Source organism: Gymnodraco acuticeps, unplaced genomic scaffold (genome assembly GCF_902827175.1).
Source record: "Gymnodraco acuticeps unplaced genomic scaffold, fGymAcu1.1, whole genome shotgun sequence".
Classification (NCBI taxonomy): Eukaryota; Metazoa; Chordata; class Actinopteri; order Perciformes; family Bathydraconidae; genus Gymnodraco; species Gymnodraco acuticeps.
Window position 1 is genome coordinate 3,597,561 of NW_022990981.1, and position 19,408 is coordinate 3,616,968.

Below are 19,408 nucleotides of genomic sequence, written 5' to 3' on the forward strand. Positions count from 1 at the left end.
ATCAGAAACGTCGCTATCAGAAACAATGCCCGACTGTTTTGGACGTAATATGGTCTTGGTTTACATTAGCAAGTATCACTAACACTCAGAGCTAACCTGTACTGGAGAGAGTATGTGTAGAAAAAGGAACTCACCTTGTGGTAAACCCGCAAGAAAATAAGCATTTGAGCTCCATTGATATGGCGTTTAATCACGGCACCATTTAGCTGTATCTCTGTAGAATTCTGAGCAGGCATTAGCTCCCCCTCCTCTTTTTATTTTCAAGCTAAGGACCCAGAATCAGCAGTTCTCTAACAGGGCTGAAATAGAGGGATAGAATGGGAGGGGGGGGGTGTCCGTTGCCTTGCTCAAGGGCACCACGGCAGGGCAGGAGGTGAACTGGGACTTCTCCAAGTAGCAGTCCACACTCCATATTTAGGTCTGGTCGGGGACTTGAACCGGCGACCCTACAGCTCACAAATATGAGGGATGTCTAAAATGCATGATCTGTTTGGTATTTTGAGCAAAACACATCATAGACATGTTTTTGATATATTGTTATATATCTGAGACCCATAATATATGCCTAAAAATAGCATAATAGGAGATCTTTAACGTCTTGTGGCTGAAATGGGTATTACAACAAGACTCAAATATCTTGATAACCTTTCCCTGCTTGTTAAACAGATGAAAAGTGTACCTGTCCTCAAGTCACAGGAGATCACCAGAATATTTGTTCTGACTGGACTCTCAGGGCTTCCCGAGGTCAGCCTTAAAGTGGCAGAGGAAGCATTTTGAAACCTTGTCTGGTGTGTTCACAGATGGATGGAGGTAATCAAGAGTGCAGCCAGCACCACAGGCCGGATGAGCCTGCTCATACCCAAAGGAGGTCCCATGGAGATAAACGGAAACTGATTCTGACAGGGTGCACCTGGGGGCTGGCCCCCGGGACATCAGGAAACCATCCTTTTCAAGTGAAGATTTGGACACTAACAACTGGAGACTGGAAGATACTGCCAGTTTAAGTGTTAACATTCAGCCTAAGGATTTAATTATAATGGTTCTATGCATTTCTTTTGTTGATAAATGATGTAAATGATAACATTTTCACAGTTAACAGGATATTATGAAAGGGAGACATGTACATTTTGATCAGTTTTTGCATGTGTAGCGCCCAATTAGGCTGTTTGCACAGGATGATGGGAAATGTTATATGGGACCAAGGCTAACTCAAAGGGCTAGACTTTAGGCTTTTCTGAAGGACTTGACTCTTTAGATGACTGAAGCTTTGTTGGGCACAGAGGATTTACAGTATGTGGAAAATGAAGGTACATGATGGTATGTGCATTGTACTCTGAAAGGGTTAGTGTGAGAGATGAAGGTGAGCAGAAAGTTCACGGGATGTTTGAAAAGGGTTTCCGAGTAGAAGTAATACATTCATGGAGATGCATAAGATGTTTGGATAAATTCATGCTGCTCACACAATCTGGTTTCAACATGTCTGCGAGTTTTAAGAATAAACCTGCATGAACTATTAGAATAAGCAGTGTATGAGGCGTAATGTTCCTGATGAAGGATGGGTTAAAGGGAGTTGCTCTGTTTGGATCTCCTGATTAGTTGGACAGTGTTATGGCCAGTTTGGTGCTACACATCTCTCCTTGACAGAAAATGTATCCTGTTTTAAATTTTGCATAGGTATAACAGCTTCGAGAAAGATTGTACAGATATCACTCTGCAGATTTTCCGTGGAAAAGCAAACCAGAAGAACATATTATGAAGTAATCGTACTTGGTGATGTTTTAGACAGATAGGAGCTGATTTTGTTGTTTGTTTGTGTGTGTGTGTGTGTGTGTGTGTGTGTGTGTGTGTGTGTGTGTGTGTGTGTGTGTGTGTGTGTGTGTGTGTGTGTGTGTGTGTGTGTGTGTGTGTGTGTGTGTGTGTGTGTGGTGTGTGTGTGTGTGTGTGTGTGTGTGTGTGTGTGTGTGTGTGTGTGTGTGTGTGTGTGTGTGTGTGTGTGTGTGTGTGTGTGTGTGTGTGTGTGTGTGTGTGTGTGTGTGTGTGTGTGTGTGTGTGTGTGTGTGTGTGTGTGTGTGTGTGTGTGATCGCTCAGGGTTGTGCTCCTGAATGCCTCCCATGTAGTCTTCATGTTATTCCATTGGAAAGCTAACAAATAAAAGATCATTTCAATCAGACTTTCTGTGCCGATACGTTATTTGTACATACTTGGTCTTACAGTTCTATCTGAAAACTGCTCGGAGCATAAAAACTGAATCACCAAAATCTTTGTTGTGCACTTTCGAACAACTTAAAAAGTGAAGTTCCACTATCGTTGATTAAACGGACCATACAGATTTATCAAGAAAAGCAAAGTTATTTTATTTCAATAAAGTACCAGATCCTTTAGGTAAAAGTCCTAAACCACAATGTAAAAGGACTTCAATGTAAAGGTCCTGCATTGAAAACATTGCTATCATATCATAAAAAAGGTACACAAATATATGAAAAATACAAATATAAATATCAGAAAATGTTGAGACTACCTACAGTGGAAAGTGTGTGACAATCCAAAGGCAAGCAGCAAGTCTGCATGTTGGATAAGTGGGAATCATGAAGTCATTGCTGTTTAACAAAATCCATGAAATAATCCACGTCCAATCGTTGATTAATTAACTGCAGCTAGCGATTATAGCTGCACTGTTTCTCATCTGTGAAATGTGTGTTAGAATAAGGAGAAATGTATAAAACACATTCTGCATTGGGATACACACGTGTGGTAGTATGTGTCTGCAGTGGTTGAATGTCAGAAACCTTTATTCGTCCCACAGCGGAGAGATGTACTCTGTACTGAGAGGAAAAGGAGAGGGAGTAGACTCATAAAACAAAGAAGTTCAAACAAATACGTACACCATGGTACAAAATAAGCAGCAGTATTACAATAATTCAGTGATTATATAGAAGTATTAAAGCGGGTAACATTAATCAATTGTAAAAGATAATGAAGTGCATATTGCATAAGTGTATGTTGAACAGTGTAAGTAACCCTTATTGGTTTTACATTATTATATCATGTGTACTTATGTGGACCCCAGGAAGAGAAGGTGTAAATAAAAGCAAAAGTGTATGAGTAATAATGATATCATGATAATGTGCAGACTGTGTTGAGCGTTCATAAACAAAGCAGGGCATTCTTCAGGCATGTCCAAACAGCGTGACTGGGTGGAGCGGCTTCCCCAGAACCACAAAGTGACTTCTGTTGGGGAGTGGAGAAGGTGGTTAAAAACAACATGGCTCAGCAGAAATGGATTTGAACTTGATACATTTAGTCCACTACCTTTATCTCACAGATGCAGTTAAAAGACCGTTTGCAGATAACAATTTCATAAGCACATCAAATATGATGAATACTTTGTGACAGAATGCTATGTGTTGGTTTCAAATCCTTATCACAGTGCTGTAATCACTGCACTCTCACGCGTCAGAGGGAACAAATAATATCTGACCTTCCTCTTCCCACAACAATATAATGAGTAGGCTGTCACCATGTGACAGTGTGTTTTCCCCTTTATACAGTATATGTCTATGGTTTTCACCCTATTTCCTCCTTAAAAAAAACAAACACGCATAGTGCTTTTAATACATGCTGACTCACCTAAATGTACCACCAGTGTTACAGAATCTGCCACTGATAAAAAAGGTGTATTTCATGTTTAACCAGGCTAGCTGTTCCCCTTGTCTCCAGTCTTTAGATAAGCTGACATCTGCTGGTGTATAGTATACAAGCAGTGGTGGAAGAAGTACTAAATTCCTTTACTTGTGTAGCCTACTAGTGAAAGTAAAAATACTGTTGTCGTAAAATAATCCATTGGAAGTAAAAGTCCTCATTTCAAAATATTGCTTAAGTTAAAGTAGAAAAGCATTAGCTTCAAAATGTACTTAAAGTACAAAGAGTAGCCTACTGATATGACCCATTTCAGAATAATATAAAATACAGAAGTATTATCAGCTAAATGTACTTCAAGTATCAAAAGTAAAAGTACTTTTTATGTAAGAGCTTTGTATTACTGTAGTTTGACAATGTGGACCAAATGTAATTCACTAGAAAGACTATAGATTAGTAGTACAGTACTACATTATGTTATATCATGTGCTCCACGAGGACACAGTAGCTAGTAACGTTAACATAAATTAGTAAAAAGTAGGCTACAATGTTTGGATTTGCCTCAAATTCAAGAGTTTGGTTTGCTGTGTGTGTGTGTGTGTGTGTGTAACGTGTGTGTGTGTGTGTGTGTGAGTGTGTGTGTGTGTGTGTGTGTGTGTGTAAACGTGCGTGTGTGTTGGGGGAGGGGCGGGGCTTGTTGCTCTGCTTATCTCCGCCTTTGGACTTCACAATAAGTGCCCTTAGAAGGAGAGCCTGTCAGACTGTAGTGGCAGCAAATCTCCCCTTCATCAAACCTCCTCTTCATCAGTGACCGTTAGTATGGATATTCTAATAGGGGCGAATTAGCCTGTTAACCCCGGGTAAGTGTGATTTAATGTTCCTTACTTTGGGCGCATTAAGTGTAACTTTATGAACTCATACAAAACGTTCCGCTCGTGTCAGACTGTTCCTCGGTTTATTTAACCTGCAGCAGTGCGGCTCTATTCAGATTTAAAACGATGTCGACAAACTAATCCAGTGTTTGTTATGCAGGAGATAATCTCCGTAAATCTTCCCTCGGAATAGACAGGGGCAGAGGTAGGGGGCTGTGCCGGGAATAAGCGGTGCGGCGGGGAGGAGCGCAGCGCGGTCCCGGTGGATGCGACAGCGGCATGGAGATGTTGCGCCGCTCCTCCGTGTTCGCGGCTGAAGTGTTTGACCGCTCTCCGACCGACAAGGAGCTGGTGTCCCAGGCCAAGGCGCTGTGCAGGGACTACATCCACTCCAGGCTGAACCGAGCCGGGATAGGCTGGTCCAAACCCGAGCACGGCCTGGCTGCCTCGGGGGGGGCTCTGGGGGAGATCTCCTCCGTGATGCTGTGGCTGGGTGAGTTGTGAGGAGAGTCAATGTGGAAGAAGTACTTCGATCCTTTACTTAAGTAAAAGTAGAAATACTTTGGTCTGAAAATACTTAATTACAGGTGAAAGTCCCGAATTCAGAATGTTAAGTAGAAGTATGCTTAATGTGCATGTAAGGACATTTAAATGTTGTATTTTGTTAATAGTAAGACCATTAACAAATATATATATTGGTAGTAACGTACTGCAGTATAATGTCATGTGTTTTATAATGTAAACAGTATATGTATTAGTGTTAATACATGTAGTGGAGTAAAAAGTAGCCTCCAATAAATGTTACGAACTGTTAAGGAGTAGAAGTATAAAGTAGCATGATATGGAAATACTCAAGTAAACTACAAGTAGGCTATGACAAAAATAGTACTTAGTAGTACGGTACTTGAATAAATGTACTAGTTACTTCCCACCTCTGGTAAGACAATGGTAGACCATACACTGCACTTGATAAGAACGTCATTTATAGAATAGAAGAGAGAGAAAGAGTCATGGTTAGTTCAATGGTATTTACACCAAATGCACAGTATTTCCATAGTATTCATTACATAAGTTTACATTTAATATATGGAATACACAGATGTCATGTTGTCTGTATTTTTATAAAGGGATCTGTGGACCTGAACTGCATTGTACATTTGATCAGTGTTTGAACAAATTATTCAGTTTTTTACATTAGTAAAAGTTTTAAAACCATGATTTAAAATGTGCAAGTAAAGGTCCTGTACTCCAAATATCAAGAAAATGAACTAAAAGTATACATCCTGGTGGAGGTTTGACTCATTATTTAGAAATGTCTTTTGGGATTACCTTTCATTTTCCCTGGAAGACCTTGAAGTGATTCATGGTATTCCCCAGAAAATGAAGGCCACCGTTTCATTTAATGTTTGCTCACTGAGAAAGCTGATACTCCACCCGTCGGATGTTTGCCTTTATCATGTCAATCAATGTTTATTTATATAGCCCAATATGACAAATGTTACATTTGTCTCAGTGGACTTCACAGTTTGTACAGAATATCAGTTTGACAATGTGCGGTTATCACCCCACCTCCCGTTTAAATAGTTATGCAATTTACTGGAAACTCAGATGAAACAGACTCTGAGTTTGTTAGAAACAAACAGGGAGGATGTTTGGGAACTCTTTCAGGCAGAAAGACTTATAAACTGTGCTCAAGACAGAGTTGGTAAACCTATGAGGCATAATCTAAAGATCAGATCGATTGCTTTTGGACTTTGTTTTCTTTAAAGTCTACTAGATATGATGTAATTCCGGGTTAGACTACAACAAATGATCTACTGCTCGTAAATCTGTAAGCATTTATTTTTGAAAAATAAAATGTTCTGCTGAGAAAATGTAGGCCTATGTAGAGTATATTTAGCTGGAGCCAGCTGCCTGTTAGCTTAGCTTAACACAATGATTGGAAACAGGAGAAAACCACTAGCATGGCTCTGCCCCTAATAACACCTAATACACTATATATCTCCTTTACACTTTATATCTTGTTAGTTTTATTAGTACAACAACTGTGTAATGTAAGAACAGCACTTATTGTTGTCTCGACCAGTTAATGCCTACCTTTAAACAAAGCCACGTTAGCTGTTGCACCCTGCCTCCGAATGAAGCAGCGTGACTGATGAACAGAACAAAATAGGGCCATTGGGTTACAATGAATTTATTTCCAACGTGGGAAGTAAACTAGGGAGACGTAGGCGATATTGACAGCTCCTGCCGCTGCTACAGAATGTATCCTTCAAAGATGGCCGCCCCAGAACACCTCGCGGTTCACTATTCAACTGAAAGACATGAGAGCGGTATCAATATTCATTGTTTTGGTAAGACTCTTTACCAAAACCAACTTTAAATTGAGACATGTAGCTTGTTAGTGGAGAAGAGTAATTATGTCAGCCAACGGACTTAATTGTGTCTGTTATAGAGCACTATTCAGCAGCTAAAGCTAACTTTAGCTACCATAGTATTAGTATACCAGACTTAAGAGGCTGAAGCAACCATACCACTAACATAATTAAATCAAACAATGGTGCCTTACTACTTCTTCAAAAGTAACCACAAACACACTATTTAGAGTTTAACGAGTTTTGTCTCTTGTGTTTTGGCCAGGTGATGAGTTGGAGTACCTTCGACCCAACGTGTACCGCAACGTAGCGCGACAGCTCAACATCACCGTGGCCTCAGAGAACATTGTGTCGGATGCTTTCCTGGCTGTGGCTGCAGATATATTCTCCACAGGTGGGTCCACATCAGAATCTGGCTGTGTTGTAAATCAAGCCTCACACACAGACTGCATCATGGGAACTAACTTTAGTGCCTTATTATTAGGAACACAAGGTTGAAAACAAAGGAAGAGTATTTGTCCTTTGAGGGAAGTTCTTCATGTTGTTATCATCAGGGAAGGAGGAACTTCAAAACTGATGCCAAATACAATAAAGAGATGTAAAAGAGTTTGGAGAACTTATGTTACTGCTCCTATTAATGCTTTTATATTGAACAATTATAGCAATGTTTCTCTCTAAAATCCCAGCCTTTCATGTAAACAGCTCTTTTGCAGACTGCAGGATTCTGTAGTCAGAGACATTATGTTGCAGTCATTACCCCCTCAAAGAACAAGAGAGAACATTCAGTTCATATTAGGCTAACATGTTGCTGGAGCCACTGATTGTTACAGACAGTTTGGACCACCCAGGGAGTTCAGACATGAGCCTCAGCGGCTTTATACCTTCGGGACTGTAACAAAGCAAACAAACTGTGCTCCTTAAAACGTGTGGAGTCACTTTGAAATATCACTTCAAACACATTACAATGACAGAATTCTACTTTAATCCCAACATGCTCTAGGATTTGGAGAAATACATTGAAGCATAGGCTTACATTTCAGGTTGAAAATATAGTGAGTGAATGTGGACAAACAGTCATTCTGACAGTGTAGACATGTCACTGTGAGGAGGAAGTCCTGGGCAGCAGCAGATTACGTCCTCACTGTTCCTCAGGGCACAGATAAACACCCTACATCATACATTACACCAGAGCCGGGTTTTTTTAATTGAAAGTGGTTTGAAGCCTTGTCTAATGTGGAAGCAAAGTTAGAGAGCAACCCATGTCCCTCAGGAGCTGGGGGGGGGTCAGAGGTAGAGGAGACTGAATGAATGCTGATGCTGCGCTGCCTGCTGGATCTGTTCACTGAAACACTGGGGGAACCTTTGTGAATATTAAACACAGGGGTGCTGCAGTGCTGCAAGACCCTCGCTATATCCATCTGAAGGGGGGGTCCTGAAAGGCTCCTTGCATGTTTTCCTTTTTGCCCTTAGTAATTCATTGATCAGCAGCAAGGCTGGGCAAAGGGACGTGTGTGTGTGTGTGTGTGTGTGTGTGTGTGTGTGTGTGTGTGTGTGTGTGTGTGTGTGTGTGTGTGTGTGTGTGTGTGTGTGTGTGTGTGTGTGTGTGTGTGTGTGTGTGTGTGTGTGTGTGTGTGTGTGTGTGTGTGTGTGTGTGTGTGTGTGTGTGTGTGTGTGTGTGTGTGTGTGTGTGTGTGTGTGTGTGTGTGTGTGTGTGTGTGTGTGTGTGTGTGTGTGTGTGTGTGTGTGTGTGTGTGTGTTGGAGTGGAGTTTGAAGATGGGCATGGTGTGAACAAAAGGGGGCAAAGGTTAACTTTTTAGACATGTGATCAACATATTGATAGAGAGAATAATTGTAAATATAAAAATATACTTTGATAATATGAAGAAATAAGAAAATTAACTTGAGTTTATTCATGTGAAATTACATTACATTACATTACATTGCATTTAGCTGACACTTTTATCCAAAGCGACTTACAATAAGTGCGTTCGACCAACAAAATACAACTTGAAAAAAACAGAATCATATAAGTACATCAGGCTTCATAGAGCAAAAACATTTCAAGTGCTACTCAACTGGCTTTAGATAAGCCAGTCCTTTATTAGTATAAAAGTGCTTCGTTAATAGTTCTATCGCTCGAAGTGGAGTCGAAAGAGATGAGTTTTCAGTTTGCGCCGGAAGGTGTGTAAGCTATCTGCCGTCCTGATGTCAATGGGGAGCTCATTCCACCATCCTGGAGCCAGGACAGCACACCCACGTGTTTTCGCCAATGGGAACTTGGGTCCCCCTCGCAGCGAGTCGTTTGGCCGATGCAGAGCGTAGTGCACGCGCTGGGGTGTACGGTTTAACCATGTCCTGGATGTACGAAGGGCCAGATCCACTCGCAGCATGGTAAGCAAGTACCAGTGTCTTGAAGTGGATTCTAGCAGTTACCGGAAGCCAGTGAAGGGAGCGGAGGAGCGGAGTAGTGTGGGAAAATGTAGGAAGGTTGAAGACCAGACGAGCCGCTGCATTCTGGATGAGCTGCAGAGGTCGGATGGCACATGCAGGTAGACCAGCCAGGAGGGAGTTGCAGTAGTCTAGGCGTGAGATGACGAGAGCCTGGACCAGAACCTGAGTCGCTTTCTGTGTCAGCTGGGGACGTATCTTCCTGATGTTGTAAAGCGTGTATCTGCAGCAACGGGTTGTAGCAGCGATGTTTGCAGTGAAGGACAGGTTGTTATCTCGGGTCACACCCAGATTCCTTGCAGTCTGAGTCGGGGAAACAACTGAGGTGCCGATGTTGATTGTTAGGTCAAGAGTGGGACAATCTTTTCCCGGAAGGAAGAGCAGCTCAGTCTTGTCAAGGTTGAGCTTGAGGTGATGAGCAGACATCCACTGAGAGATGTCAGCTAGACAAGCAGAGATGCGTGCGACGACCTGGGTCTCTGAGCGGGGAAAGGACATAATTAATTGGGTGTCGTCAGCGTAGCAGTGGTAAGAAAAACCATGCGGGCTAATGACTGATCCGAGCGAGTTTGTGTACAGGGAGAAGAGGAGGGGACCAAGAACAGAGCCCTGAGGGACCCCTGTAGTTAATTGACAAGGGTCGGACTCAGACCCTCTCCAAGTCACCCTGTAGGTACGGTCTTTCAGGTATGAGGTGAGGAGGGAAAGTGCAGAGCCTGAAACTCCAAGTTTTTGGAGAGTGCGAAGGAGGATCTGATGATTCACCGTGTTGAATGCAGCAGACAGGTCCAACAGGATGATGACAGAGGAGAGGGATGCAGTTTTGGCAGTGTGCAGTTCCTCCGTGACAGCAATGAGAGCAGTTTCTGTGGAGTGACCTGCCTTGAAACCAGACTGGTGCGGATCCTGAAGGTTGTTCTGATTGAGATAACAGGAGAGTTGTTTAAAGACAGCGCGTTCAAGTGATTTAGACAGGAACGGGAGGAGAGAGACAGGCCTGTAGTTTATAACATCAGACGGGTTGAGAGTGGGTTTCTTTAGGAGAGGGTTTACTCTTGCCTCCTTGAGACTGTTTGGAAAGTGACCAGAAGTTAGAGAAGTGTTGATGAAATGGGTGAAAATGGTAGAATATCAGGGGCGATAGTCTGAAGGAGGTTTGAAGGGATAGGGTCCAGAGGACAGGTGGTAGGGCGGGCAGAGGTAATGAGGGTAAGAACCTCACTTGGAGAGAGAGGGGAAAAGGAGGTTAGTGTGTTGGTGGAAGGAGGGTCTGGTGACCCAGCGGTGAGTAAAGGTGAGTCAGAAAAAGAAGAGCGAATATCATCAACCTTTTTTTCAAAGTGGGTAACAAATTCGCTTGACAGAAGTGAGGAGGGGGGAGGGGCTTTTGGAGGGTCCAAGAGGGTGGAGAAGATGGAAAATAGTTTTTTAGGATTGGAATAGGAAGATTGGATCTTATCTTGAAAGAAAGTGCTTTTTGCCTCAGAGATCAAAGCAGAGAAAGAGGAGAGGAGAGCCTGATAGGTTAGGAGGTCGTCACGGTGTTTGGATTTCCACCGTTTCCGCTCTGCTGCCCTAAGGACGGTTCTATTAGCACGCAGTGCATCATTTGAAGAGGGAAAAGCTCCATTTGGGAGAGAGCAGGAGACCAGTGCCACCTCCTCTGCCAGTTGGTCTGGGTGTATGGGAGAAGGAATATGCAGTGGAGAGAGCTGCTGGGGTGGATGTGTTGGATGGAGTAATCCAGGTCTCAGTGAGAGCAAGGAAATCCAGAGACTGCAGGGAGGTGTAGCCAGAGATGAAGTCAGCCTTAGGAACAGCTGACTGGCAATTCCACAGGCCACCTGAAACTAGATGTTGGATCTCAGTGGAGCATGTGGGATAGATGAGAGCAGGCCGGTTATATCGATTACGAGATACACGGGGCCAGTGATAATTGCGAGAAGACACATGAACAGGAATGGAGAAAATACACATCATTATAGCATGAGGGGCTAAACAACCAAATAAAATAAAACAAAATAAAAATAAAAACACCAGCGATACTTAGCTCAATCAAAGTAGGATTTGCCTCCTCTTTGCCTCCCTCGTGACTCCTGCAGGACTCTAATGTCTTTGCCAGTCTTACTCTTGCAGGACTCTAATGTCTTTGCCAGTCTTAGCCTGTCTGACGCTGAAGCTGACGCTCCAGGAAAGTGCTACCTAAAATGGACACCTTATTGCTGAGTTCTCACAGCTGTGGGGCAACGTCCTTTTAATTAGTTAACTCTGCAGCTGGTGGCCCTCAAAAGGAAATATAGACTGGCTTCCTCCTGATTTCTTATTGTCTTTTAAGTCAATTACATTAAACCCTAAGTTATAAAGTTATGAATTTAACCCTTAATACAGTTACACCTACTCAATAAAGCTCTTAGTATTCTACAAATGTTTAAATCAAAGTTAACCCTAGCAGTCAGTTAGTTCACTTTTAAGGTTTCAGTCAAATGACTTTTCCCAAGTTTCTGCCTGACAGATACTCTAGCGGTTTTGAGTTTTAAAAACACAATTCCAGTCAGATCAACTACAGAGCATTGATACAGAGTACACACACTGAAACAGAGAAGTCTACAAACACAATGTTACTCACACTATTCTAGAAGTCTCCAGTAGCTTTCTTGTCAAAATCGAGTTGCACACTGGCAGGTCAGTGGTTAGGATGAGATTTAAATACAGTTTCTGTTGGGGGAGTGGCCTCAGATCACAGCTGATGGGTCTCAATCGAGACTGGCTTCCTCCTGATTTCTTATTGTCTTTTAAGTCAATTACATTAAACCCTAAGTTATAAAGTGATGAGTTTAACCCTTAATACAGTTACACCTACTCAATAAAGCTCTTAGTATTCTACAAATGTTTAAATCAAAGTTAACCCTAGCAGTCAGTTAGTTCACTTTTAAGGTTTCAGTCAAATGACTTTTCCCAAGTTTCTGCCTGACAGATACTCTAGCGGTTTTGAGTTTTAAAAACACAATTCCAGTCAGATCAACTGCAGAGCATTGATACAGAGTACACACACTGAAACAGAGAAGTCTACAAACACAATGTTACTCACACTATTCTAGAAGTCTCCAGTAGCTTTCTTGTCAAAATCGAGTTGCACACTGACCACACTTTATCAATATGTTTATAGTGATTTCAATGTAATAATCTATATGTTGAAAAATTCTATTTTTGATCTATTTCAACATATAGATTAGTTGTATGTCCAAACAGTAATTAAATGCATGTGTACAGTGGTAAAATAAGTGTGTTAAAGATTCCAGGTCATAATTCCTAAAAAAACATTTTACATTTCTTAGAATTTGGAGGAGTATAGATACGTTGCATTATGGGAAACGTGTAGGATCTGATATTGTTAGCTCTTGCTCTATGTTTAATGCGTTTATCTTCTGGAGCAAAAGGTTTCACACCATGTAGAGTATCATTCTGCAAATTCCAGATCTCAGAGTTAAAGAGAAACATGACCTCCGTTTATAAGATCCAAGGAATGGATGGTCTGACAGTAACAGAAAAAGATGGATGGTGTTGAGGCTCCGTCTGTGTCTGCGGGACGTGTAAACACTGCAGGAATAGTCGGAAGCTCTAACTGTAAATGGTGCGGCAGCAGAAAGCTTTTCTCAACATGTGAACTAAGTTGGAAAAATGATCTGCTCACTAATCTAGCGAGGCATACTGCCCGCCCGCTGGCCCTGTGTTTGGGTTTCCTTCTCCGTGGGACAGACTAATGCCTGGCTGCTGTTGAGGTTTCACATTGTGTTCATCCCTCTCTGAAGAGAGCTGCTGACAGATGTTTGCTGCACTGAAAACTAGTCCAACTCCTCAAAGAGGCCAGCGTCACTACACTTGCATTTACCATTTTCCAAGAACACTCAAATCTTCAACAAAAAAATATTGGTGAAAATGTTGCAATGTGAACCCTTTGGAGTTTCCTGGTTTTATGCATGAATTGGGTCATTGAATGTGATCTGATCTTCAACTAATCACTATTATAGACTAACACAATCCGTTTGAACTAATTAGTTCAAACGGATTATAATAGCAAAACTCAAGTTTTTGAGTTTATTGTTCTTGTCCATTTTGAATAAATCATTCAATCATTCACTGTGTAGGTGAGACAAAGAGAACCTCTAGACTTTAACAAAAGCTAATTGAGTTAGGAGTAGGGATGCTCCGATCGCCAATTTTGGGCCGATCGCCGGCGATCGCCGGAATCAGTACCGATCGCTGATCCGATCGAGTGGGCGGGGCCTAAATGGAAGATTTAAACATCACTTTAAATCTTCCATTTAAAGTGATGTTTAAAACTCAGTGAATGGGGCTCATTCACTGGAGCTTCCACAAACAACAATCAACTTAATTATTACATTCAAATGATGTACATTATTCAAGTTTACATTAACTTTGGATAATAACCCGAGCGGAAGCGCTCTCTTTTCCTCTCTCTCCCTCTCTCTCCCTTTCTCTCTCCTGACAGCCTGTCAGTATCTCAGCTCACTGATCCAGTAATGAGTGACCCGACAGTGAAGAATAAATATATTTATAACTAGTTTAGCTTGTTCCAGAGGTAGATGAAATAGCTAAGTGTGTTAGGTCTAACTTTTGTGTGTTTCGCTCCGCTCACCGGTCCGGCGGGCGGAGCTGCAGGATTTCTGCTTTTTTGGACACCTTAAAATAATGCCAGACCGGTGAAGCCATTTTGGCGAGCTTGTTTTGCCGCGCTCAGAGAAAAGTGTCATGTATTTGTACGTCATGCGATCGGCTCTCGCGATCGGCATGTTTAGAGAGCACCGATCGATCGGTAGAGAGTGAGTATCGGCCGATATCGATCGGTGACCGATCAATCGGAGCATCCCTAGTTAGGAGTTATCAAACCTCATTTTAATCACTGAGACACGGTTAGAAGTGTTGAAGTGTCGAGCTACTTTGACTCATTGAAATTACTCTTACAATTTAATTTGCTATTCACAAGATGCATTTTCTGATGTGAACCGTGCTTTGCAAAAATAAATCTCAGAAGACCTACGATCAAGAAATATTGATTTGCACAAAGCTGGAGAGAGTTACAAAGTTAACTTCAAGAGTTTAGATATTCATCAGTCCACATTTTCTATACATGAAGACTATTTAGTACTGTGGCTACTCTCCCTAGAAACAGGCATCCAGCAAAGATGACTCCAAAGGCACAACGCAAAATATCCAATGAGGTGAAAAGTACTTGGAGTAACAGCTGAAGGCTTGTTGTTAGAGGTTATTACTGCCAAAGGACGTTCAACAAGTTAATACATCCAAGGGTTCACTTCCACCAGCACTGTTAATGTTTAACCCTAACCCTTAAATACATGAAAAAAAGTATTTATAAAAGTGTATGTGTTATTAGCTTAAGCACATTGTGTTTGTATATTGTGACTTACATGAATATGAGATCACATTTAATGACCAATTCATGCATAAAACCAGGAAACTCTCAAGGGTTAACATACTTTTTCTTGCCACTGTATATCAGATAGCAGTATATAAAGGATGTCTGTACAGTATATGTGGTTCTGACTGAGGCACATGTTGTGTGTCTCCTGCCAGGTGTGACCTGGGGGAAGGTGGTTTCTCTGTACGCTGTGGCCGGAGCCTTGGCAGTGGACTGTGTTCGCCACGGACACCCAGCCATGGTTCATACCATCGTGGACTGCATGGGGGAGTTTGTGCGCAAGAGCCTGAGCTTGTGGTTAAAAAGGAGAGGGGGCTGGGTAAGGGGATCGTCTTCTTTCAACTTTACGTGTCTGAGTGTTGCTGATGGAGTAAATCGAGTGACTTTATTTCCTCTGTTGTAAACTGAAGGTCGTGTATATGGAAGTCCAGGGCGGACTTTATTCAAATGATAATGTACAATTACAAACAAGAATGTGATTTCACAACACTATAGTGCTTGTGAAAATCTTATTTTTCAATGCATTATAAGATTATATACAATTTGCATTTCCACATACTGTCCAAATAAAAATGATCTAGCAATTTCACATTACATTTCCAACGTTCAAATATTATTTCAAATTTGAAGATTTAAATGCAATGTAAGTAATATAAAATCAAATCAAATCAAGTTTTATTTATATAGCACATTTATAAAAGATTTTTGGTCGAGCCAAAGTGCTGTACATATAATAAAAATAGCCTACAGTAGAGACACTTTACAGCAAATACAACAGCACAGATTGTTCAGAATATCAGTATGAGAAAAAACGACACCCTCTGTCCTCAGACCCTCTGTCCTTAGACCCTCTGTCCTTAGACCCTCTGTCCTTAGACCCTCACATCGTACAAGGAAAAACTTCCAGAGAAAACCCACAGTTTAAAGGGAACATGGGAGAAACCTCAGGGAGAGCAACAGAGGAGGGATCCCTCTCCCAGGCAGAGTCCTGCACGGGTCTGATTTTCAAGACCCGCTCCCGCTCCCGCCCCGCACCCGCGATGTGCAATACCGAACCCGCCCCGCTACCCGCACATATTGCCAATTAGTTCCGCAACCCGACCCGACCCGTCGGCACAAGATCCGCAACCCGACTCGAACCCGCATAGCCTATATATGAGCAGTGAAAACGTGCAATTATTAACACACGCAGTTGCATATTTGTCTCAAAAAGCGTGGGATGTTGGTTATTTTCTCCATCTAGGATGACACCAAAAGCCTCCCAGACGTTGGATTTCGCTCTTGAGGAAGTGTTATTGAAAATGCTGTATTCTCCGCTAGAGAGCTTCACCTCAGCCATTTCGAATGTGGCGCGCACAGCAGCAGATTGATGCGCTGCAGAGGTTATGATTATGTGCGGTCCCGCGGGGGAGAGGTCTGAGGATTTTAAACATTAAACAAAATTATTATTATTTTAATATATTTATTATGCAATACCCGCGACCCGACCCGCATCATCTTTGTTTTACCCAGAACCGAACCCGGAAAAAAGCGTTTAAAAAAATACCACCCGCGAATCACCTTTTTTGTGGGTACCCGCGGGTACCCGACCCGATGCAGGACTCTGCTCCCAGGACAGACAGACGTGCAATAGATGCCGTGTGTAAATCGAAGAGATAATACATTTTACAGCATATAGACCGAATGTTAGGAAATGCATGTGTCTGTAATAAGAAGATGAATCCACGAGGATGTCAGCTACAATCCTGTGGAAGCCATCAGGGAAGCAGCATGACGAGACCCAAGGCAGGACCGCAGAGACAGGTTCAGCCACGACCCGAAGTCCACGACTTAATCCAGAACTCAGGATAGAGGATCCAAGACACAGGACTACAGCAAGAGGATCAGCCTCGACTCCGGATCCCGGCGTAGATATAGATACAAAACAAGAAAAAAGATTTGGCTGGGTTAATCGGAACCAGAGAATACACAGACACAGACAGAGAGGGAAAAGGTCATTGGATAAAAGTTATTCTTGATAACCCTCTAGAAAGATCTCATGAACTTCCCCACTCAATCTATCAAGACCCGAGCAGTTCTGTTAGATATAGGATAAGAAACAGAGAGAGGGAGCACAACAACCTATCTCTTCGTCAGATGCACTCCCCCGCTTATCTAAGCGACTCTGTACCCCGTTACCCTCTACAAGGCCATAGACCAGCAGAGGGACCGTTACCCTCTTCAAGGCCATAGACCAGCAGAGGGACCGTTACCCTCTTCAAGGCCATAGACCAGCAGAGGGAAAATGGGGGGTGGGTAAGGGTAAGGGTTTTTAAGAATAAACCGCAAGGGTCTAAAGGGAAAAAATATGAAATATAAGGTACTATATTTTAAATAATCCTATCTACTATTCCTATATTCGAATAATGTATAAACTATTTTAAAAATACTTTATGAAATCCTATGTTATGTTATAAATATTAAAATAAAGAACTAAATGAATAAATAAATAATTAAACAAAAGCCAGAGAGAAAAAGTGAGTTTTAAGTGTTGATTTAAAAATCTATTTAATTGAATATACTTTCTTATAATATAAAATTAAAACAGCAATTGACATTTTTTTTTTCAAAGTCATATCTTACTGTAGAATGGACAATATTCTAATGTAAGGTCAAATGTTTTAATTAAAATGCAGTAAAAACACTGTTTGTACATTTTCGTTAAATGTGCATGTATTTAATCAAATAACATCTACACATGTGGAAATTATAAATGTCATTTCCATTTTGAAATGACCTAATCGCTATAATAAGGTCCGCTGACATACAATTTACTCTCAATCAACTACAGTAGTAATTAATTGATTACTGCAGTAGCTCGTATGAGGATGAAACCACTTGCACAGCTTCAGAACAGAACTCTTCTGTATAGTACTGTTAATGGGAGAAGCCTGTCCTATAAAATCCTGCAGAAACAAAAAGAAGGAACCAGAACAGAACAAGGCCTGGCAGTGTTCCTCTGTGTTCTGCTCTGATACGGAAACAGCACAACAAGGGAACAAATGTGCCCTCACTCAGACTCATGGCACTGAGTCTGTCATGTTTGCAAGAGAAGTGGAGGGGGACAAAATGAAGGGCAGCGCATTGTATAACTGACCTCTTGAGGCTCAAATGAGGAACTCTAACTGTAATATTTCTACACTGGGAGATAATGTCAGCATGCAAAGCTAAATAAGATTCTGTGATATGAAGGATCTTAAGAGGGAGACATGTTTAGTGTCAGAGCTGACACTAAACTCTGCTCTCTGTGGAATCTCACTGTCTATGGAAGACTTTTTGAGTAGATCAGTATCAGTAGATTTTTAGAAGTAAAACTTGCTGAGATTACAGAGAGGGCTTTGGCTTTGAAATAACATATTTGTGGGCACATCTCCTCATTGCATTCTGAGAATGTCGACAAATGAAAAACACATGTGGGATTTATAAGGGCTCTCTGTTGAGTGTATGTTCCAAATTCCACAGTCTGTATTCAGTTCTGTGTCCTCTCTGCTCTTCCAGGTGGATGTTACAAAGTGCGTGGTGAACACTGATCCCAGCTTCCACTCCCACTGGCTGGTGTCTGCCACTTGTGCCTTTGGACACTATGTGAAGGCCACCGTGCTGTACCTCCTGAGGGAGAAGTGAGAGACAAGGTCCCACACTGGATGAAGCACTCTAAGCAGCACTCTGAGCAGCACTGTACACCAGCAGCACTGCTTTGGATTATGTTTACACTCATCTGCACTGAGCCTTCATGGATGAACACCCAGGCCTTCATGAGGACTCTGTTGTTCTTTCTACATTGTATATTTATTGTTAACGGTTATGTTATGGCACACGTTTGATTTGAATGTATAAATGACACAACGTTTTTAGCTTTACATTTTCCCTGCACTTTTTATGCTGTGGTTTGAATCCCTCTAGTGGTTGAAACGGTTACTACTGTAAATAGATGACATCTTGTTTTTTCACTTCTCACCTAGATGGCCTTTATTGACCAACAGGTTAGTGTATGCTGGGTAAATGTAAAATACAACATGATTTCCTCTTACTAAGGGACAGTAACAAATATATTATTTTCAATAGTGAAACACGCAGCGCTCACTCAGACAGTACTTCACAATCAACACAACTTTCTCTATTGGTGGCGAAGTCCCTCCCCTTCCGGTGGACCTCCATGGAACCTTATTTCGAAAAAAATATATGTATTGAAGTCAATGGAGAGAGAAAGATTATCTTTCGATCCCGTTTGAATTGTGCCACGAATTACACATGATGTTTGTCAATTTAAAAGATAATTTTGCAAGTCAAACTGTGAAGTAACACATTTGTTTGTGTGAAACGCTCAATGAACTACATCTCTGGTCTCGCAGAACAACACACGTCACCAAGATGGCCGTTGTCGGTACACGATGTGTTCGGGGTACACGATGGCTGCTTCTCAGGTCGACTATTTTCATTTCCTCGCTCCTCGCTCCTCGGTCCTCGGTCTCACCGGAAGTTGATTTGTCTGCGCCATCTTGAGTAGGCTACCGTCCCATGGCTCTTATTTCTGCCGGAGGACCGAGGAGCGAGGAGCGAGGAGCGATCATGGAGGAG

The 19,408-nt window shown here is 41.9% G+C and overlaps 2 protein-coding genes across 4 annotated transcripts in view; both read left to right on the forward strand.

Annotated features, from left to right (window-relative positions):
- farp2 (FERM, RhoGEF and pleckstrin domain protein 2) overlaps positions 1-1,519 on the forward strand; it is a 40,044-nt gene extending 38,525 nt beyond the window's left edge. For both annotated transcript variants that reach the window (XM_034235602.1, XM_034235603.1), the window contains exon 27: positions 801-1,519. In XM_034235602.1, the coding sequence (XP_034091493.1) occupies positions 801-894 (94 nt within the window). In that variant the 3' untranslated portion in view covers positions 895-1,519. The remainder of the gene's footprint in view (positions 1-800) is intronic.
- Positions 1,520-4,376: 2,857 nt separating this feature from the next.
- boka (BCL2 family apoptosis regulator BOK a) lies at positions 4,377-19,121 on the forward strand. Of its 2 annotated transcripts, none has more exons than XM_034235595.1 (5): positions 4,377-4,497; positions 4,703-5,002; positions 7,150-7,278; positions 14,947-15,110; positions 18,329-19,121. In XM_034235595.1, exons 2-5 carry the CDS (start codon positions 4,789-4,791, stop codon positions 18,452-18,454), a joined length of 633 nt encoding a protein of 210 aa, XP_034091486.1. In that variant the 5' UTR covers positions 4,377-4,497; positions 4,703-4,788; the 3' UTR covers positions 18,455-19,121. The 2 variants fall into 2 exon arrangements, with proteins under 2 accessions (XP_034091486.1, XP_034091487.1); XM_034235596.1 differs by having other exon boundaries at positions 4,395-4,497; positions 4,670-5,002.
- The last annotated feature ends 287 nt before the right edge of the window (positions 19,122-19,408 follow it).